At 45.1% G+C, this 23580-nt stretch overlaps 1 protein-coding gene across 2 annotated transcripts in view; it reads left to right on the top strand.

The window, feature by feature from the left end:
- Nucleotides 1-23580, top strand: part of DOCK11 (dedicator of cytokinesis 11) — a 1219508-nt gene that overhangs the window by 1064305 nt on the left and 131623 nt on the right. For both annotated transcript variants that reach the window (XM_078688544.1, XM_078688546.1), the window contains one exon: nucleotides 9837-10047. In XM_078688544.1, coding sequence (XP_078544670.1) covers nucleotides 9837-10047 — 211 coding nt within the window. The remainder of the gene's footprint in view (nucleotides 1-9836; nucleotides 10048-23580) is intronic.

A 23580-nucleotide genomic window follows, 5' to 3' on the forward strand; every position in this document is an offset into this window, starting at 1 on the left:
TACCAGCTCAGCGGCCGCAGTGCGGGGGGACTACAACCCCCAGTACACCAAGCGGGACTGCCATGCCCACCCGCAGCATTTCCGCGCCCGGAGGCGCTTAAGAATCCAGCCCTCCCTCGGGGGAGCGGGAGTCACCTTAACCAGAGGGACGCTTTGAGGAGAGATCCGTGAAAATACCTGAAAACCCTGATTTCTTGTGCACGGCGAGTGCGCTGTTGGCAGCTTGTCCCCCCCGCCGCCGCAAACTACCAGCTCAGCGGCCGCAGTGCGGGGGGACTACAACCCCCAGTACACCAAGCGGGACTGCCACGCCCACCCGCAGCATTTCCGCGCCCGGAGGCACTTAAGAATCCAGCCCTCCCTCGGGGGAGCGGGAGTCACCTTAACCAGAGGGACGCTTTGAGGAGAGATCCGTGAAAATACCTGAAAACCCTGATTTCTTGTGCACGGCGAGTGCGCTGTTGGCAGCTTGTCCCCCCCGCCGCCGCAAACTACCAGCTCAGCGGCCGCAGTGCGGGGGGACTACAACCCCCTGTACACCAAGCGGGACTGCCACGCCCACCCGCAGCATTTCCGCGCCCGGAGGCGTTTAAGAATCCAGCCCTACCTCCGCGTCGCGGGACGCGCGCGGGCTAAGCCCGGGCTAAGCCCGGGCAAAGGGCGGGCCCTCTGTGGCCTTCAGGGAACAGAGGGAGACGGGACGGGCCACCCCCCTTTCATCGCCATTATCCTGGGATACAGCACAAGGTGACAGTGTTATATCTGGTCAACTTATTGCTCGTGTGTCTTGTTATATTTGCTGAGTTAAGCTCTTTTTTAGTGCCCAGTACTTTATTCGTCTTTTTGGACACCTCCTACATGATGACTAAAGTCAGAAAAACCCCTGTGGCTACAAGATCGTCGACTAGAAATAAGACTGTTCCATCTACACCTCTAACGTCTATTACAGCCATTGACTTAATGCTACAAAAGACTATAGGTATAGTAGCAGATGCTATACAAAATACGGAGAGGCGTCTTTCATTGACACCAAATATGTGTTTTCGCAATCTTTCATTGCATACTACTGCTAATAACAATACTGCAGATTCTTCAATTAACTTGGAGGAGTCACTTTTATTGCAATCCTTTACTGGGTTGCCTAGTGGTCAAAGTAGTAGGAAAAATGCATTATTAGCCTCCCCTATTCCACTAAATATCATTGAAGGCAGCCCTTTGTTAATTTTTAATTCTGGGTAAAATCTGTGCTCATCTCATTTGGGAGTTATGCAATGAAACCCCCTAAGGTCAGGGGATGAACCCGTTGGAAGTTCACCTCTTGCAAATATAATAGCTGCAGATAAAACATCTTCCCCAAAAAAGACGAAACGACGATATAGGAAAAAAACTAAATCGATAGTGAGGAAAACATACCGACCTTTAGGTAATCACAAACCCTCAGCAAAGGATGTTTGGGTAAATTTTAGATTGGCCAAACCAACTAATAAAACCCCTAATCTGATTGTAATGTCATCTAACCAGGGTGTATTATCATTGCCTAATGAAATACATCCAGAGTACAATAAAACTTTCATAGACCAGACAAGCCAGACTGAAAGGGCAAGTACATCAGATAACTCATATCTCACAGAACTGGAACACCTAGTCAGATCTCTTTTGCAGCCTATAAGTGAAAGAATCACTAGTATAGAGCAAACCTTAGTGAAGTTTGAAAAGTCTCAAAAAGATGACACTACGAGCATGTTAAAAATTCTTAGTGCACCCATACCGAAGGTTAGTCCTTTACAGGTTAACAGCACTCATAAGCAAACTAACACTAAAAAGACACGAGATAAGAAAAAAAACCATAGTGATAGCTCCAATTCGTTACTTACTCCCTCCCTGGGTGCTATAGACCATAACATCTCAATCCTGCCTGTATGTGTAAATATCCAAACGGTACTAGCTCCGAGTCTGCCCACCATCCCAGATGGTTCCACAATTGGAAACGATGAGAGTGAATGGGCCGCGGAAGTTTTATTCCCTGATTCACTTGATGATCAGGTTGATCCTCAAAGGCCAATACCAACACAAAATACAGCCATAAATACACGATTAGTGCAAACACCAAAGCTGACACAACCAAATAAACCCACCCACATTAATCTCCCCCCTGAATCCCACTTATACACCATAGTAATGATTGGTGTACCGCAATTAGAAGATGGCAAGGTTGAGAGCTATGGGGATTTGAAAAACAAAGTGAGTCACTGGCTAACCACCCATAGACCAATCCCTCCTCACATAAGTGGCAAAATAACAAATGTTAGGAGGGTCAACTGGGTGGGGCACAGATTTAAATCTACTGAGGGTGATTGCATTGTTGTCAACTTCAAGGACAATCGTGTGGCAAGGCACATTATCAGTTGGAGGGATGGCCCGATTAGCAGTTTGATCCGTACCATGGATCTAAGTTACTTTTATCCCTCAAGTGATCACAGTTTAGGCAAAGTGTACCCATACTCCACACTAGAGCAGGAGAAAACTTACGATAATTTTAATCAATATCATGATGGAGTAACTCCAAGGAATCGTGGACACTATACCGTAGGAGATCAAAGACAGTATGGGAGAAATATATCCTGGGAGACCAGACAGGCTAATCACCCAGCAATTTATCACGAGAGACGGGAGGCCTCACACGAGATGTATCACCATCGTGATCACTCTCATTTAACATATCCTAATATCCACTATAATGTACCTATTTCAAATAGGTTTGACGCTTTCTATGATCAGAGTGGTTTGGAGGGGGTCGACTGACTATATGTCGCTCCAACCACACTAATACATACTGGTCATATGCAAAGCAAACTAGTACATGGGGAAATTAGGGCTATACAAGCATTAATTGTTCCTCTTCCAGCTGTTGAATTAGATACCAATAGTCAGGTAGAGCTAGATATAGATCTTCTAACGGATAGCCCCGCATTATATGAGTACACCAGTACATCGCATGATTTGCCTAAGGCTTTTAGCCCTCTTCCAACCCATGAAGAACCTAACCCTTCTACAGTTGAAATCCAGGGAGACACCCACTCAGAACAACTTAATCGATCGCTTTTAGAACCTATAACCACAGAGCTTGTCATTGGAACAGAACCTGTTGATATTTGTAATGCGAGTTTAGTCTCCTGGAATATAGCGGGTTTGGTTGATAAAATATGTGATCCTGTCTGGCTGGCATTTGTTAAGAAACACGCAGTTATATGCCTCCAAGAGACATGGATGGAAGATAATAATGCTTTTATTGAGGGTTATCAAAGTTTTTTGAGGCCAGCAGCTCCCTCAATCAGTGGAAGAGCAAAGGGGGGCCTGGCTATCTTTATTAACCTGGCACTTACCTGTCAAGTAAGTAATCGGTATCATGAAAATCAGAATATTCAAGTGCTGGAATTGAAGAGAGGTAAACATGCCTTGACTTTAATTAATTTTTACAACGCTATAAATAGTCAAGGGGAATGTAATATACTGCGTTTGAATGAGATGCTGAGAGAGGGAGCAGGCACTCTGTCACGAGATTTATTGATTGCAGGTGATTTTAATGTTCACCCGTGTGGTAACCCAGGAGTTACCCCTATGGGATCTTTGGGCTGTAATAGAGTGAACGGTTTTCATTTTGACCACTCTAGGCGTGGAATTTGTCTCAACGATTTGTTGAATGAAAATAACGTAACTGTAGCCATGTCTATGGTGCCGGAGTCCAAGGTCTTTGATGTCTCTACATTTAAAGGTTCAGGCCATGGGTCCTTTATAGATCACATATTACTATCTGCTGATCTTGCCAATCAGGCCTCCAGATTCACTATTAAAACAAACCTCTATAGTGACCATAATCCCATAACTATTAGACTGGGTGGTGGAGTATTTGAACAGCGAATGAACTGTGAAGGCCGGGGAACCTTGAAATGTATAAATGGTAAGCGTCGATTGAAATGGTCAATGGTAAATTGTGAAAACCTGTATACCGAAATCAATAGGTCATGTGGTGAGGAACTTGTGGTTTGTGTGTCACCAGCCACATCCTCAGAGCAAACCCTAGCTGTTTTTGAGGTTGTGGTGTCATCAGTAGGATCCATGTTAACAGCCCCAGTGAAAGGACAAACCAGAAGCACCCCTAAATGGTTTGACCACTCTTGTTCTAAGGCAAGCAGAGATTTGAGAAAAGCGCTAAAAACCAAACCCAGAGATTCAGGCCAAATCAAAATTCTGCGATTGATTTATAAGAAATCACTTTCTAAACGAAAAAAAGAAATTAAGGCGCGTACCTGGGAGTCGCTGCTTGACCCATTAATTCTGGGAAATTATTAATAAACCTTTTTTTGACGATCTCAGTGACATCGCACTTGGCACTAACATCCCAGAGGAGGATTGGGTCACTCATTTTAGTGCAATTTTTAAAAGCAATGAGCAACAGGCTGAACACGACCTTTCGGCTCCTATGGAGAATTTTTTGGGCTTTTCAGTCAATGAAGTAGAGAAGGGCATTCAAGGGTTAACTAGCAATAAGGCCCCTGGCCCGGATGGCTTGCCTCCGGACCTTTTTAAATCTTGTATCTCATTATGGCCCCCTGTCCTTACTGCTGTAGTAAATGCAGCTGTGGCCTCTGGATGCCCAAAGTCGTGGGGGGTATCGACTATAGTGCCCGTTTTTAAAAAGGGTGATCGTAGAAGCCCGTCATGCTACAGGCCAATATCTTTAATTAACTCGGTAGCCAAAGTGGTAGGGGGTGTAATCCTGAATAGATTAACTGCATGGGCAAATGAGAACAATGTTATATCCCCAATACAATATGGCTTCAGACCTGGTCACTCGACAGTTACCCAGTGCCTGAACCTGTATTTGATTATAGGTAAATATACCATGGCCCGGCAGGGAACAGTCCACATGGCTTTTATGGACTTATCGTCCGCATTCGACTGTGTGGACAGAGGCAAGTTATGGGACACCATGCTAAAGATGGGTGTAGAGCAGAATTTAATTAATCTACTGGCTGACCTGCACTCCGACACAAGAGCTAATGTTCGATACACCCAAGATCTGAAAGTGACGGGGATATCAGAATTAATCGGAGTGTTCGACAGGGGTGTATCCTAGCTCCATTCCTCTTTAACTTGTATATTAACGAGTTAGAGGAACACTTGCTAAAACCCGGAGCAGATTACCCCTACGTAGGTCGGAAAGGCGTTCCAGTTCTGCTCTACGCAGACGATGCTGTCCTTTTTTCAAGGACAGCAATCGGCCTCCAGACACTTTTAAAATCTTTCTTTGATTTCATGGAGTCTCGAGGCTTAAGTATTAACAACTCTAAGTCTTATGTTATGAAGACAGGCCTGGGGTCACGAAAATCCAACCTTTTTAATATAAATGGGGAAAAAATTCCAACCACCAGAACCTTCTCATACCTCGGGGTCCTTTTTGATCACCAACTATCTTGGGGCCCCGCTGTCTTGAGGAAGAAGGGCGAGGTAACCCGCGTCAATGCGGCCATACTTGATTTCGCAAGAAAAATTGGCAATAGTCCGGTGGCTGCCTTGCTTAAATTATATCAGGCAAAGAGCATCGCCGTTGCTTGCTACGGAGGCGAGCTCTGGGGCTATAGCCAGATGCGGGACCTGGAGGTTGTAGAAAATAACTTCCTGAAGCAGATATTGAGGCTGCCAAGGGGAACTGGAAACTTCTCTTTACATGAGGAGCTAGGGGTGCCCTATTTAAGCGATAGAATAGCAGCTAATCCCCTGTTGTGTTGGTTGAACTGCTGGCTAAATAATGATATACCTCTTACCCATGATATATTAAAAGAAGCCCTAACATGGGAGGGTAGGTTTAAGGTTCCGTGGCTGAAGTACATTAGTGATTGTTTTACTGAAATAGGACGGTCTGATTTGTTTTTAACCCCAGACTCTACCACTAAATTGGATGTCACCTTTGTGAAAAATACATTTATGACAACCAGGTACTTAGCCCGGGAAGAGGCCGAGCTACAGAAAGACAGTGTTAGGAAACATGCACTACTTAAAACCTGTCTACAAATGGAACCATACTTATCTTGGCCCATGACTGGCTATGAACGTTATTTATTAATAAGGTTCCGTTTTGATTTGTTTCATCTTTTACTGGCGGTACCGAGTGGGGCCCATCGAGGCCAAGTGTTGCCAGCTTGCGGCTGCGACGGAAAGTCTCCGCAAGATCTGGCGCACTTTTTATTTATTTGTCCTTATTACATAGTACCCCGGAGGCTATACTTAAAACCACGCCTCAAAGAACTGAAATTTGCACAGATTAAACCAGCACTTTATTACCTTCAACTCCTGAACTGTGACTGCACCTTATTTGTATGCAGTTTTCTGAAATTAGCAATTACATTCAGGAAAAGTATGGAGGGATAACTACGCTGCTGTTGTTAGGCATATCGTTAACTTTTTATCTTTGTTATAACTATTTATATTTTTAAAGTGTTTATTCTGCCTGTTGCTCTTGTTTTAGACTGCTCATGTAACCTCTCATTTCACAAATTGAATGGATCACTTGTTTTTAATTGTATGCTTATGAATTGTGCTTTTATGATTGTCATGCTAACAATCGAATAAAGTTATTTGAACACTGAACACTGAGTGGCGACAGTTGAGGCCATTTGACTTGCCTCCTGAAGTCTGAGATGTGATTCTGGCAGCCAGGCGTCACTCCACAAAAACGGTATACGCCTGCAGGGGGAACAAATTTGTGGCATGGGGCACAGCAAAGGCTGTGGATCCACTCTTTGCCCCCCTTTCAGAGGTTCTCTTCTTTCTTCTGTCTCTTGCCCAGCAGGGCTCTGCTCTGGGCACTATCAAGGGCTACCTCTCGACTGTTTCAGCCTTCTTAAGGCTTCCTGATCAGACTTCTGTTTTCAAGTCCCCTGTTGTAAATAGATTCTTGAATGGCATCACACACATGTTCCCTCCTGTTCCCTTTGTGATGCCTCAGTGGGTGAGTGAGTGAGCTCCAGGCTCTATCTTCAAAACCTCCTTTCCTCTCTCTCCATCCGGACAAAGTTGTTCTGAGGACTCGTCCTTCTTTCCTGCCTAAGGTAGTCACAGCCTTTTACATCGGGCAGTCCATCACCTTGCCCACCTTCTTTCCGCCTCCGCATCCTTCGAAGAAGGAAGAGAGGCTCCACCGTCTAGACCCAAAATGTGCGCTCTCCTTCTATCTAGATCGCACACGCCAGTTCCGGGTGGACGACCAGCTCTTTGTTGGTTACGCGGGCGCTAAGAAGGGACGGGCGGTGCACAAGCGGACCATCTCTCGGTGGGTAGTCTTGTGCATCAAGGTTTGCTAGTCCTTGGCGAAAAAGGAGCCTCCTGTTGGGCTGCGCGCCCAATCCTCTCGGGCCACGGCGGCTTCTACTGCCCTGGGTCCGGGAGTCCCCTTGCAGGACATCTGTCAGGCAGCTACGTGGGCTTTGCTGCACACATTTGCTAGGCACTACTGCCTGGACAGCCAAGTCCGGAGAGATGGCTTTTTCGGCCGTTCTGTTCTCCAGGACTCTCTGGTGTGATCTTGGTTCACAGACCCACCACCGGGGTTGGTATTGCTGGGGTATCTATTCTAAGGTAAAGAATCTAACACTAACGTGTTTCTTTCAGATGCACAAGTTACTTACATTCGGTAACGATATATCTGTAAGAAACATTAGTTAGTGTTAGATTCCTTACTGCCCCACCCATCCTCCCCGTTCTGCGAACCGATATCTAGGGTTAAGGACATTCCTTTCAGGGCCCTAGTTTCATGGCACCAGTGTCGGTTTTTATAATTGCTCTGCATTACTGCCGCGGAAAGCTATGTACAGAACTGACGTCAGCGCGCGAGGGCGGCGTCTAAGTACTGCGACAACATCATCCTTGCGATCACGACGACAGACGCAGAGCCGCAGACGACGCCTAGCGATGCGCAGGGGTACTGCTGACGAAAAAGTTCTGAATCTAGTCTGACGCCTGGGGATATTCTAAGGTAAGGAATCTAATACTAACTAATATTTCTTACAGATACATCGTTACCGAAGGTAAGTAACTTGTGCATCAAGTCTAGGAACTGGTAGAAATACGCATATAGAACCTATGGGAGCCTTCAACCGCATGGTCCTTAAGTGATCCTGCATTTTTCTTCTTCACAACAATTAAATAAAATAGAGCGATAACATATATGAAAGCAAAAGCTTGCATGAGTTTGAAATGCCTTAAAATGTCATCATAAGTCCCATAAATTGTGTTCAGTATTTTTCTATTAACTTTAGGACGGTGGAAGGTGATTTAGACTGGAGTGTCTACATTAGGTGGCTCGTATGATTCCCTGTAAACAGGTTTATCAATATCCTTACACACAAACACACAGAGTACCAGGCATTAGTATGAAAGGAATCATGGATTTAAACACACCTTTATGAAAGAGACGTAAGAATTTTACGAAAAGTCACACAGGTGTTGCATTTTTAGCCCTCCAGCGATTATTGGATCTATTGAAGTAAAATGTAACAGTAGCAGAGTGGGACTCATGCCCTTTGTGTGCATGTGCCATTAACAAAGGGATGTGCACACACATATGAACTCATCATATGGACTCATCATGGCTGTTCCTGCTCTGACCAGTGGCAGGTGAAGCACAAGAAAAGTGCAGTCTGTACTGGAGCTCTATCTGGCCTTTCCTGCCTGACATATCCAAGTACAGCTGCGCTAATGCACTGGCAGAGCATTGCTCTATAGTTTTCCATTTCATCCTTTTCCCAACAGCAGACATTCATTCATAGTACCTACAAGGGTAGAGACATGGGAGATCATAAGGCCAGCAGGTGCCTGGCCTTCCATTTATGCAGCTACAAGGAAACAATGCATAACCAACTACTGGGCATGTGAAACTTCCAATTTTAACCACGGTGGGTGGGTGAGTACAGATGTTTGTCTTATAAACCAGCCAGGGTCGGCTTTAAGGCAGCGCGACTGGTGTGGCAGCACTGGGCACTGACCTTTAGGTGGGCAGTGACCTGAGGGAAGACGGGACACTGTGTTTAGCAATAACTTAAGATTTAAAATCACCTGCTGCAGAGTTCCTTGTGTGTCCACTTTTCAGGCACTAATAAAACTGCCATGATAAATCTTACGATTAATGTTCCTCCTAGAGAGAGAGAGGGATCAAAGTTTTGTCTAGTGTTATTTTTGACTCGCCATAAAGTAGCTCAGAGGGTTAATGTACCTGCTGCAAAGAACAGATCTGCGTTTTATGTGGTTAGCTGAGTGGATTACGAAAGCCATCCTTTACCAGCACTTTAAAACAAATGAAATGTATTTGAGAGAGGTGCAATGGAGGGCACTTTTGCCAGGTGATAGTAAGGGAATCCAAGGAGGAAATCATGGGGAGAGGGCGCCAAAAAGATTGTCGCACCGGGCGCTACCGTCGCTAAAGCTGGTCCTGCAACAAGCCCACAACATAAATGCTGACCCTAGACTGGATTTTTGTACGGAACTTGTGTGCTACATGTGCATGTGCAAATCATCCCCTAACGCAGGTCACAGTAGCAAAGGATTATGAAGGAAGCTGTATGTTAAGTCTGAATACATTGGTCTTTTTTCTTTGCACATTGATAGCTGTTTACTGTTTGCAGGGCATCTATTTTCATACCCATTAATTGCTTGGGATAATGGTGGGAGCACCTCACTATGCCTTACTTTAACCAGTTTAAGTAGCAGGCACTTCAGAATATAATTTCAATGCTCTTCCTCCTTCCTCCAGTGAAATAATTACAAATTGTGTTGCTCTTCAGGTCAGTGCGAAAGATCTTGATCCTAAGCATGCACATATTCAAGTGACATATGTGAAGCCATATCTAGAAGACAAAGAGCTCTCTGAAAGGAAAACTGACTTCGAAAAAAATCACAACATCAACAGATTTATATTTGAAACTCCTTACACCTTATCTGGAAAGAAACATGGTAGTGTGGAAGAACAATGCAAAAAGAAAACTATTCTAACAGGTAAGAATTGCTATTTTTGGTGTGATGGAGCTGTAGCTGTAATCAAAGAAGTTATTGTCTGTCTAGGGTTGCCAATAGCTATTGATCAAAAGCCAGCCTCCTATGGTTTCCTTATGGTGTTCTCAGGAGAGTGTGCATATCTTTTTCAGCTTTTCCAAATATAGATAGAGTTTAGATTTTTAGTAACCTACCATACATCAGCAGGATATTTTAACAGTAGAAGAAGAAGCCTAATGTTGTGTGAATTATACCATCATAGGTGAAAACATATGTGCAAAATATCTGGAATGGAATTAAATAAAGACCGACGAGAAAGGGTCTATATTAATATCCTGCATTTTTTGGGTGCACCAAATCTGATAGTACCAGATCTCCTGACAGGCCACACCTTTGAAAAATATATGCCTTAAAGAATTGCCCAGAATTCCCGGTGCATATTGTAGTGTAGTTCCTATATTCCCAATATGCTCTGCCCATTGGAATAATATAAACAGCAGTGTAGACGTAGGACTGAGGTCGACTAGGTCTCTACTGACTATATTAGACTTAATTAGTTTTGCCAGCTAGCTCAGAGGTCACTAGAAACTTTCTCGAATAAACAAGGAGGAGTTTAACTTCCCTGGATAGACAAGAAGGGATTAGCTTCTAACAACCATAAAACATGACAACTTTGCTCCCTCAGAATAAGAGTGTATCTCTAGAGTCGTGTGAAAACAATAGACAGCTATTTCGCTCAGTCAATCGTGCATACTTAGTTTCACCAGAGTGCAGAGAAATAGAGAGACGGGCGTTTTCAATAAAAGGTGTTATTTATTCTCATGCAAGAGAAAGGAATTGCCATAATTGCAATACTTATTATAAAGTAAAGTGCGTACAGTAAAAGTAGTATTATGAAATAATACTGTAAAAGCATTGATATGGTTTCTTAGCCATATGATATTTTAAAATGGATAAAATATATACATACATAAAAACATTGACTAACGTACTCAACTGGTGCTTCTAATCTACGCCTACCCCGGTGTACCTGACCTAAGCCTAATACGTGGGAGGAGTAAGTAAGTAGCAGTTTGAGTTAAGTTGGGTTTTGCCAAGGAATCTGAATCAAGAATTCTCTTAAGGGTTTAGTCAGCTCCGTACCTGGGTAATAGAAAGCAGGAGGTCTGGTATCTCTCTCTCAGGACTCGATATCCCAGCAACCCGCAAGGGCGGCTGGAAACACCGGAGCTGGATTTTCACGACTGGAGAAAAACACAGCGTCTTTCTCAGTGCGTCAAAAGGGAGGGGCGGCGTCCGTGGGCTCTCGCATCAGCTGGGCTCTCGGGCAAGTAGATAGCCGCTCTGCTCCAAACCACCGTGTGTTTGCCTAAGGCAACATTGGTATATTTATACCTGAAAGGTGCCGGGTTTGACGTAAGGTTGGACACAAGACGTCAATAAAGATGTCACTAAGAACTGGCCATTCTTTCAGTGCTCGCAGGAGTTCTAGGACAAATCAAAACAGAAGCATGGGGATTTCCCAGGTTGCTGGAGGTTTGCTTTGTTTAAAGAACGCGTTGTACTTTCTAGGAGTCTGGGGAAGTAGCCTTGCTTAATTTGGACTGCATGGGCTATGACTAAATATGGATATGATTCTTATGCCTTTATAAGGATATTATTTATTATAGCCATACAAGGGCATAAATTAGGAATATCGAATTAGGGTCCTAGATAGAAATACAACACCCACTCCACGATCTAATGTCCCTCATTACTAAAACTAAGCAATAGTAAACATATAACGATGCATGTGTGTTTTCAAACCCCACCCCAAAATACATAATTCGCATTTGAAATGGTATATGGTAAATAAACGAAAAATGAGTATTGGTACTGTACGCTTTTCAAGCAGTGGTATCATTCAGTTAAAAAATGCATATATATATCAGCTGAATGAATTGCGAAAATTACACATGAAATGGCTCTGAATACAAAAGAGAAGGTCGAGACCATTTCATCACACATTAATACAAAATGCTGTACATATGCTAGAGGCTGAGGTAAAATATTGTCTCTAGAGTTCCTAAATTAGAAGCTCTGTTCTCTAAGAATAGTTCTACTTTAAGCAGAGTACTCTGTGCCAGAAAACTGTAAATATTTTGGAAGTGAAAAAAAAAAAAATTCGCTTTCAGGGGAAAAAATAGTTCCAAATGTTTTCAGTAGCTTTTGTTTATCAAAGCTGAAGGCCGAATTCAGAGTTCAGGGAACGCTGTGTGCTCGTTGCTTCAAAAGTTATTCCCGTTGTTCAGGGGAGAACATCATTTCAGACAGACTCGCAGAAAATTGGTCTACGATATCAGGTGAAAGTTTGACCAAGTTTGAAAATGCTGTAACAGTGCATGTGTGAGAATGATTGCTATCATCGATGTCAAGATCAGCAATGCTCACAGAAGGTTGTACCTGTGTGATGCTGCTCTCATCTCGTACACCACTGCCACATACTTGTAGTAGTGAAGTCTCAACGAATGCCGTCATCAGAAAAGGTAGCCGCTGGGGACAACGCGATGCATGAGCCATTACAGGACCTAGCAAGGTATCTGTATCCATTGGTACTGCTGATGGTAGTGTAAGACAGATGTCCAACACGCATTCTTCTCCGCATAGCATACATCGAAGCACAGGTAAGATGCAATCTTGCCAGATTGGTCTGAATGAAAGAAACCAGGTCATATTCAGATCTCTTAGCTGGGCTAATCCAAGGAATTTAGTTATGCGGTCCCGGTAGCGTATTGCTAGGATCGTTTCTTCCATCGTTGCTGGAGTCTTGTCTGCGGCTTGGCTTGCCATATCGGAGCAGAAGAATCAAAAATAAAATTCCTGCTACGAGTCCCAAAAGTAGAGGTAGGCCGCCAAAGACAGAATGGACAAAATTGGGAAAGATGCCCAGAACTGTTTCAAACGGTGTCAACAGTCCCGAAAAAATTGTCCTAAATACATGTGCGATGCCACTGGTATCTGACATGTTTAAGATTTGGCTCAACATTTCTACGAAATGCACGGGGCAATTTGTTGAGAATAAGGAATGTATCTCTGCTGTTGTCCTTGCGACTTGCAGATCATACGTTTCTTTAGACGAGGTCAAAGGCACAGTTGTTTGTAAAATAATGGATTTCATTCAGCTTAAAGTATCAATTCGAATAGAAGAGATATTCAAAGAAGGCCATATTGCCGCCTCCATGTCTGGAGTACTGTTTGGATACAATACTTGCATACAGCAAGTAACCATGGAACTAACGCTCACGAGATAGGCTTTTCCTGGCACCATGCCACAACAGCTGTCGTCATTTATTAGAACGTAGCTGCCGTTGGAAAGCTGTCTGAAAAATGGCTCTATCTGTTTTGCAGGAGTGCCGTGCAGGTGACATGAAAGGTTATTCGAAGACCCTTTGCAGGCTCCATGCAAGTTAATACCTTGACACAGGAGTGTACCACTTAGTGATTTTTAGGGCTCGGACTCCTCCCCCTGGGGGAGGAGTTAGAGAACTAATGTTAAAGGAGAAAAAAAAGAAGAAGAGGGCCTTGGAGAGAGAAATTCCAGACATTCCTTAGCGTTTTCTGGCATCTGGTCAGTGATTCGTCTTCCCTGTGCTGTGTATGTAGTAGCCTTGAAGTGATAGGCTGTAAGTAATGTACGCGTGCCCGATGTGGCATTTTGTGTGCGAGAGCGAGCATGGCAGAGTGATTAATCTTAATTACGAGCAGTCAGAGTGCCCGTGTAATGCAAGCCAGATGATGCGAACGCGTTCACAGCGGTGAGCGCGTTCAATGTTAAATGACGAGAGGCAGCAGGCGACGCTCACAGAAGATGACTCATACATGCTCGTCCACACTGTAGTTCTTGTTTTAAGTTGCTACGGGGTGTCTTTTTTCTGCCTCTGCGTGACAGTCTGTAAGAATAATGAGCGATGGTGTGCTGACTGTTTATTTTTAGGGTCTGGGAAGGGGAGTGTGTCCGTCCGTTGTTTGAATGTGTGTAGGTTTCAGTTCAATGATCCAGAACACGGAGGAGAGAGACGTTGTCTACGTAATCAGATTTTTAAAAACTTCACTGCCCCACAGTTTCTAGAACAGGCTGTTGACTGCAAGACTGATGCACATTCCCAGACTTCCGTAATTTCTAATGAACTTTAGGCATTTTGAACTTTCTGAACCCTGTCTGATGCAGCCACTTCACTAATACATAACAGAACAGGCACAGTTTCCCTCGCTGCTGTATAACCGCCAAATGGTTCCAAGCCCATACAGTCCATGGCCTCTCTGGAAAGGTTTCCAGGTGGATGCTAGTTCGCTGAGGGAAAAAGTTGGAAGCGCCTATTAACTGAAAGACCGGCAAGGCAACAAGGAACGGCAATGGCCGTGAGTGTGACAGTGGAGGAGGGTGAGCGGCGGACATGGTATGGGCACACAAAGTGAACTAGACGGCTAGAGTGAAGTCACCTCACATGCGTGCATAGAATATATTCTTTGAGATTTAGGAACGCGTGCTGCTTGGCGATTTGTGCTGGTGGAAGCTGTGCACAGCGCGAACAGGGCTACCCGCCCAAGGATGTGCATAGTGTAACTCGTTTCTGCACCCGTGGCAGTGCTTGCATCCAGGGTCATAGGGTCACTTTCTATGGGTCCGTCACCTGAGCAGCCCCAGATCGTTTTCAGTCCCGCTTCTTATAGCCCCTTTAACGTAATTCCCCCCTTGCTGACATATGTTTATATTTCTTACCAGGTCTAGTTTTATTATTTATTTTAATCCCAAAGCACGTGTTTGAGGCTGCACTGTTTATGGTGGTCTTGAAAAGCCTGGCAGACTCCGAGATAAAAGGGAGTGGGGGGCTGCTTCTGCAGATGGAAACAGTGATAACTCACTGAAAGAGGCCAGGGTGGGATTTGCAAAGCAGGCACCCTGTAATAGAATTCTCCATAATCTATTATCTCAACAGGACACCCAGAGACCTATTTCAAGAGATGCTGCCTCCTTCTGCGGCCCTTTCAGTTACCCTAATGCGTTATTAACCGAGAGGAAAGTCCAAATGCACAATTGCAATTTTACACTTCTGGGGGCCACGTATTTCCATTTTTTTGTCGCAAGCACGTGCTGCTATTTACGTTCTATTTCACCTTAAAGAAAGTACTTTGTGGGGCGGCGACAGAGTATACCCCAGCGGTGGGAATGAGAGGGAATTTGGGATCGACCCCAGCACCTCATTGCCATTCCCGCACATACTTAAAACTATAGTTCCTCGAATTGATTGTTAGCAGCACTTGAAGTGTTCCCTCTGACTCAATGTTGGTCGACTTTTGAAACTGTTTAAAGAGAACAACAGAAGCTTAAAGAGAACAGCAATGGATAGGGAGGAGCTATTGTAGTAAACACAGTGGGCAGTGCAAGAGGGGCAAGGAAGCACTATTTGACTGGGTCATCTCGTTGTAGGGGGGGGGCTGCTTTAAACCAAGCACGGGGCAGGAGAATGGGACGGGGGCACACCTTAATGCCTTTGCAGGGCCATTGTAGGATCACAGCGTGCCCTCTGCCGACACGTGTTGGGCGGTGCCCTTCTCTGGGGCGTCGCATATAATCGACTGTGCAGGTACTTTGGGAGGGGGGGGCTCTCTGGTGTTAAAAGAAACGTGTTATTCTGTAAACACACCACACACGGACACCCCAGAAAAAGAACGATTCGTGTATTTCCTTCCTTTAGTGACTGCAGAGTGAGAACCATGCACTTTAATCCCCAACTGGAAAATGGTTAAAACAATTGTCGACCTATTTATATTTTGGCATTGTATCGGGCACAAACACCACCAGCCGTCAGTGCAGGCTTCCACCAGGTACACACCACCAGACGTCAGTGCACGCTTTCAACAAACACACACACACACACCACCAGCCGTCAGTGCACGCTTTCACCAAGCACACACACCATCAGCCATCTGTGCACACTTTTACCAGGCACACACACACCACCAGCCGTCACAGTGCATGCTTCCACCAGGCACACACTCCTCCAGCCAGCAGTGCATGCTTCCACCAGGCACACACACCACCAGCCATCAGTGCACAATTTCTACGAACACACGCACCACCAGCCATCAGTGCACACATCAATTGTTAACGCATCCACAATTAAGTATTGTAGCAGGGTGTCCAGGGCCAGCAGTGTGTGTGTGCAGGGTGAGCAGAGTGTGAGTATGCAGAGTGAGCAGAGTGTGAGTATGCAGAGTGTGAGTATGCAGAGTGAGCAGAGTGCGAGTATGCAGGGTGAGCAGAGTGTGAGTATGCAGGGTGAGCAGAGTGTGAGTATGCAGGGTGAGCAGAGTGTGAGTATGCAGGGTGATCAGTATGCGAGTATACAGGGTGATCAGTATGTGGGTGTCCAGGGCCAGGAGTGTGTGAGTGTGCAGGGTCAGGAGTGTGTGAGTGTGCAGGGTCAGCAGTGTGTGAGCATGCAGGGTGAGCAGTACGTTGGTGTCCAGGGCCAGCAGTGTGTCAGTGTGCAGGGTCAGCAGTGTGTGAGTATGCAGGGTGAGCAGAGTGTGAGTATGCAGGGTGAGCAGAGTGTGAGTATGCAGGGTGAGCAGTGTGTGAGTATGCAGGGTGATCAGTATGCGAGTATACAGGGTGATCAGTATGTGGGTGTCCAGGGCCAGCAGTGTGTGAGTGTGCAGGGCGAGCAGAGTGTGAGTGTGCAGGGTGAGCAGAGTGCGAGTATGCAGGGTGAGCAGAGTGTGAGTATGCAGGGCCAGCAGTGTGTGAGTGTGCAGGGCGAGCAGAGTGTGAGTATGCAGGGTGAGCAGAGTGCGAGTATGCAGGGTGAGCAGAGTGTGAGTTTGCAGGGTGAGCAGAGTGTGAGTATGCAGGGTGAGCAGTATGTAAGTATGCAGGGTGATCAGTATGTGGGTGTCCAGGGCCAGGAGTGTGTGAGTGTGCAGGGTCAGCAGTGTGTGAGCATGCAGGGTGAGCAGTACGTTGGTGTCCAGGGCCGGCAGTGTGTCAGTGTGCAGGGTCAGCAGTGTGTGAGTATGCAGGGTGAGCAGTGTTTGAGTATGCAGGGTGATCAGTATACGAGTATACAGGGTGATCAGTATACGGGTGTCCAGGGCCAGCAGTGTGTCAGTGTGCAGGGTCAGCAGTGTGTGAGTATGCAGGGTGAGCAGAGTGCGAGTATGCAGGGTGAGCAGAGTGCGAGTATGCAGGGTGAGCAGAGTGCGAGTATGCAGGGTGAGCAGAGTGCGAGTATGCAGGGTGAGCAGAGTGCGAGTATGCAGGGTGAGCAGAGTGCGAGTATGCAGGGTGAGCAGAGTGCGAGTATGCAGGGTGAGCAGAGTGCGAGTATGCAGGGTGAGCAGAGTGCGAGTATGCAGGGTGAGCAGAGTGCGAGTATGCAGGGTGAGCAGAGTGCGAGTATGCAGGGTGAGCAGAGTGCGAGTATGCAGGGTGAGCAGAGTGCGAGTATGCAGGGTGAGCAGAGTGTGAGTATGCAGGGTGAGCAGAGTGTGAGTATGCAGGGTGAGCAGAGTGTGAGTATGCAGGGTGAGCAGAGTGTGAGTATGCAGGGTGATCAGTATGTAAGTATGCAGGGTGATCAGTATGTGGGTGTCCAGGGCCAGGAGTGTGTGAGTGTGCAGGGTCAGCAGTGTGTGAGCATGCAGGGTGAGCAGTACGTTGGTGTCCAGGGCCGGCAGTGTGTCAGTGTGCAGGGTCAGCAGTGTGTGAGTATGCAGGGTGAGCAGTGTTTGAGTATGCAGGGTGATCAGTATACGAGTATACAGGGTGATCAGTATACGGGTGTCCAGGGCCAGCAGTGTGTCAGTGTGCAGGGTCAGCAGTGTGTGAGTATGCAGGGTGAGCAGAGTGCGAGTATGCAGGGTGAGCAGAGTGCGAGTATGCAGGGTGAGCAGAGTGCGAGTATGCAGGGTGAGCAGAGTGCGAGTATGCAGGGTGAGCAGAGTGCGAGTATGCAGGGTGAGCAGAGTGCGAGTATGCAGGGTGAGCAGAGTGCGAGTATGCAGGGTGAGCAGAGTGTGAGTATGCAGGGTGATCAGAGTGTGACTATGCAGGGTGAGCAGAGTGTGAGTATGCAGGGTGATCAGTATGTAAGTATGCAGGGTGATCAGTATGTGGGTGTCCAGGGCCAGGAGTGTGTGTGTGTGCAGGGTCAGCAGTGTGTGAGCATGCAGGGTGAGCAGTACGTTGGTGTCCAGGGCCAGCAGTGTGTCAGTGTGCAGGGTCAGCAGTGTGTGAGTATGCAGGGTGAGCAGTACGTTGGTGTCCAGCGCCAGCAGTGTGTGAGTGTGCAGGGTGAGCAGTGTGTGACTTTGCAGGGTGAGCAGTGTGTGAGCGTGCAGGGTGAGCAGTATGCAGGGTTAACAGTGTGTGAGTGTGTAGGGTGAGCAGTGTGTGAGTGTGTAGGGTGAGCAGTGTGTGCGTGTGTAGGTTAAGCAGTGTGTGACTGTGCAGGGTGAGCAGTGTTTGAGTATGCAGGGTAATCACTATGTGAGTGTGCAGGGTAATCAGCTTTTCACCAAGCTCACACACACCACCAGCCGTCACTGCAAGCTTTCACCAGGCGCACACACACACCATTAACCATCAGTGCACACTTTCACCAGGCATACACACACCACCAGCCGTCAGTGCACGCTTTCACCAGGCACACAGAGTAGTGAGTGCAGAGTAGTGAGTAGAGTAGTGAGTAGTGAGTAGTGAGTGCAGAGTAGTGAGTAGTGAGTGCAGAGTAGTGAGTAGTGAGTGCAGAGTAGTGAGTAGTGAGTGCAGAGTAGTGAGTAGTGAGTGCAGAGTAGTGAGTAGAGTAGTGAGTAGAGTAGATTAGTGAGTAGTGAGTGCAGAGTAGTGAGTAGTGAGTAGAGTAGTGAGTAGAGTAGTGAGTAGTGAGTGCAGAGTAGTGAGTAGTGAGTGCAGAGTAGTGAGTAGTGAGTGCAGAGTAGTGAGTAGTGAGTGCAGAGTAGTGAGTAGTGAGTAGAGTAGTGAGTAGTGAGTAGAGTAGTGAGTAGAGTAGTGAGGTGAGTAGAGTAGTGAGGTGACTAAAGTAGTGAGTGCAGAGTAGTGAGTAGAGAAGTGAGTAGTGAGTTGAGTAGTGAGTTGAGTAGTGAGTAGAGTAGTGAGTAGAGTAGTGAGTAGTGAGTGCAGAGTAGTGAGTAGTGAGTAGAGTAGTGAGTAGTGAGTGCAGAGTAGTGAGTAGAGAAGTGAGTAGTGAGTTGAGTAGTGAGTAGAGTAGTGAGTAGAAAGTAGTGAGTTGAGTAGTGAGTAGAGTAGTGAGTAGAGTAGAGTAGAGTAGTGAGTAGAGTAGTGAGTAGAGTAGAGTAGTGAGTAGTGAGTGCAGAGTATAGTAGTGAGTAGAGTAGTGAGTGCAGAGTAGTGAGTAGTGAGTGCAGAGTAGTGAGTAGAGTAGTGAGTAGTGAGTAGAGTAGTGAGTAGAGAGTAGAGTAGTGAGTAGTGAGTAGAGTAGTGAGTAGAGTAGTGAGTAGTGAGTGCAGAGTAGTGAGTAGAGTAGTGAGTAGTGAGTAGAGTAGTGAGTAGAGTAGAGTAGTGAGTAGAGTAGAGTAGTGAGTAGAGTAGAGTAGTGAGTAGGACATCACAGGCAGCAGCTGTGCAAGCTTCTTACACTCACAAGGAGACCACAGGCAGCAGAGGTGCAAGCTTCTCACACTCACAAGAAGGACATCACAGGCAGTAACGGTGCAATATTCGCACACTCACAAGGAGATCACTGGCAGTACACACCACATGAACACACTCCATAACACATAGCAACAATACATTGGCATTTACAATGCCATTAGCTCAAACTCAAATAAATCCGAGCCCGATTGCATTTCTAATGCTTGTTTATAATTGTTACCACTAAGAAATATCTCCTTTTTCTTTTCATTATAACATTTGTGTGTATAAGGTAATTTCCATGTTGACTTGATGTAGCCTTTACCCAACCTTTCATACTGGCCCGCTGGTATATACTCTTGGCAATATTTAAACTGGAAAGTTGTTATCGGAATTGTAATTACCCCGTGTATTATCCATTCAATGACAGGTCTTTCTGACATTGTCAATGGTAATCTCTCAAGTTTTTCACTGCTCAGAATCGTATAGTCTGCTCCTTTTTGTGCCAAACTGATTTGTTTATCAGTAAGGTTAAAGATAGAGAATAATGACGTTGTGTTGATTAAACGCCATGGCACGTAGCTCGAACGCAGATTTTGCAACGTCCAGCCAAGCTGTACAATAGAACATATTTGGGACTGACCATGTTGTAACATTAGTAAGTCTTGCTCTATTATATCAATAGCAGATGATACGATACTGTCCAGTGAATATATTCTGGAGGACAGAGTCGTTAACCCATTGTCCACAACAGAAAGTGATTTTTCCAAATTAATACGATCAATTTCTCGTATTTTTTCTGCTGTTTCAATTTGTGTTACTTTCCAAGCTTCGTTGTACGCAGCGTATATACCGGCCGCTATGAAACGTTTTTGACGCTGTTTGCGTGGGCCCAGTATGAAATCACGCAAGTCAGCACAGTCTTTAAGTCAAGTCAAGTGTTGCTTAATTTCAGCCAGTGTGGATTTCTGTAGCCATTCGAGGCAGAGTTTCCCTACACTGTATGTTGTAACTATCCCTGGATGTTGTCTCTGGGAGTATCTAGGGTCTGGCCTGTTCAGTTTTAACCCCTTTATTTTGTTCAGGAATCTATCTTGACAGTTATTTGTGTCTGTGGGCCAGATCAACCATTTTTTCCAATCAGGATGTGTTCTGTTTTGGTGTAAAATATGGGATACGTCTATCTCCACGTCTGTAGTGCTATTACTATCAGTTATGGGCTTTGGAATAGACAGTTTATTTAAGTCTTTAATCTTAGCTAGGTCAAGACAAGTAGTCTGTTGAATGGTGTCATTCAAGAATATTAATTGTTCTGGGATCATGCAGGCTCCAAAAATTGCTTCTAGACCTTGGACCTGCCATTCTTTTGTACCCCAGATGGTTTTTGTTTCAATGTTGTTTTTCCTGAAATCAAAACCGAATGTAGTCATTTTTCCATAAAATGCTTCAGAATAAATCAATTTAGTATTTGTCATCATTGTTTTCATTCCTGTCTTATTTAACATTTTAAAATAAAACGTTTCTGCATCACTTGTGTTAAACCCTGAGAAGTATGGGAATTTCTCATAAAATGTTTTCGAGCTGCTTTTAGGTGGTGTTGCACAATGTTCCCATTGATTATAATTATACACATTTCTAGGCTGTGCAGATTTATGCAAATAGTGATGACCAAAATGATTATAGCAATACATTTCTTCATAATTTCATGAACCCTGTAAGTAATCATGTTCTGTAAATTTGCTGACATTACCAAATCTGACATCATATTGTTAATATTTTCAAAGTCCCATTCATCAGAGAAAGTACTTGGTTTTACAAAGTCACTTAATGAAACCTGAAACTGGTGTGGATATTTCAAGAGCTCAATCGGGCCAAAAATGTCATACTCAGTTCTGTCCCATGCTACCCCACCGGGTATTGGATTGGCTGTGACGTTCACTGTTGATAGTTCTCTTTTCTCGATGTGAGATGACTTGTGAGGCTTTAGGACCAAGTTGATGTTCTGACTTGCTGTGTCCATTGTACTGTATTTTCCTTCAATGAATTTTCCCAAACAAAGAACCATGATGAGCCAAAGCAGGAGGAAAAGTACACCTAACACAATCCAAAATTCAATCCATGGAGAAATCAGATAGGTTTCTTTGAGTTGATGAAAGAGTTCAGTTACTTTGTCTTTGAAAGTTTTTGTTGCTGGCGTTTCTTCATGTTCACTTGGATCATCAGAAAAGTCATCAAAATTGATGAAGTAGCCAGATGCAGTTCTGTCAATTGTTGGAATTGTTTCCGGATTTTCATTTGCTTTTGGATTTTTCTTTGTTTCACTAGCTTAGTCTGAGGCTACATCGTTGTAGACTGGTGTTTCTTGATGAACTGTTGCAATTTGGGTTTCAAGAGGCACAAGTTCCATGGCTTTGTTGCATAGTCCTTTTTTATTCACTGCAGGTTTATCAAATGTGATTAGTCTCTCAGTTTGAACCTCTTGGATTGTAGCAAATTTTGGTATTCTGCTATTTCTTGGGAGTCCACTGGGCCTACTACCTATTATTGGCCACATGATTGTGGTTTTACCAGGTCGATGGATACAACTCGGTTCTCCTTTTTACCAGCAAGGGGCGGTAGTACAAATGATCTTGTTCCGCTGACAGCTAAGACAGGTACTGCTTTTCTGTAAGAAGGCCCAAATTCCTTCTTCACAGCGATCTTCTCTCTGACCAGATCCCCAATCTTTGGAATCCAGACAGGTCTTGCTGGGACAGGTGGTTTTTCTTCAGTGGCTGTTGGCTGTTGCTTTAATTTTATGTTACTTAGGTTTCGTCTTGTTTCATTTAAGTCCTGTAAAACAGCCAAACGGTCTTTGATGTCAAAGCATTTTTCTTCTACCACCGAAGTGTGACTATCAAGATCCTGAATGTACATTCTAGTACCGAACAATAGTTCGTATGGACTGAGACCTTTTAGAGAATTTCTTGGCAGATTATTAAGACTACGTTGGACACTTGTTAAATGTTGGACCCACCCATCACCCGAACCTAATACCGTCGCCGTTATAGATTGCTTTATGTCCCGGTTTTTTCTTTCCACTACCGCATTTCCCTCAGGATGGAAGGAACAAGAGTACCGCAATGCAATGCCCATGCTGGCCATGGCCTCCTTGTAAGCGCTAGAGCTAAACGCAGGGTTCTGGTCAGAATGTAGCATGCCAATTGCGTATGTGCCGATAAAGACTCGCAAATCTTTTATAATAGTTCTGGCGTCAGCCGAGCGCTGGTGTCTACATTTTAAGTGAATCTAGTCTTAAACATTAATGGGACGCATTTTTCCTGCTGGATTTTTGCGTATAGATAGCCTTATGCTTTCTAATAGAAGGGTCCTGGCAATACTCCGGTCGGTTCGCGACTGCGATCTCTGTTGCAGTTTGGACAGCCCATTGCAAATTTTTAATGTTGCAGGCTCATCCCCGGCCACCAGTATTCTAATCGTAATTCTTTCTGAGATTCCTTGACCTCTCGGTGCCTTAGACCCAATCCCATGTGTGCGTCTGCTATTAAAAAGACTCTCCTGTTCATGTTTGGATTTACTCTATCCTCCACTCCAGGGATTTGAGCAAAAGGAACGGAGTTTGCATCAATTATGTATGTATTACTGAGTGGATAGTTCAGAGGTAATGCTGCATAGTCGCCTTTGAAAGACGCTTTTACCGCCAGCATAGTTTCTCCGCCTATGTATTTTTCTGAACGCTTTTTTGTGGCTACAGAAGCCGGTTGAGTGGCTTCCGCTGTGCCTCTGTGAGCCAATGAATTCCCTGCAACGTGAACGCCAGCACGTTGATGACTCTGTGTATGTATCACGTGAGTCTTTTGTAGTTCTTTCTGCAAAAGAAC

This window comes from Lissotriton helveticus, chromosome 4_1 (genome assembly GCF_964261635.1).
Source record: "Lissotriton helveticus chromosome 4_1, aLisHel1.1, whole genome shotgun sequence".
Classification (NCBI taxonomy): domain Eukaryota; kingdom Metazoa; phylum Chordata; class Amphibia; order Caudata; family Salamandridae; genus Lissotriton; species Lissotriton helveticus.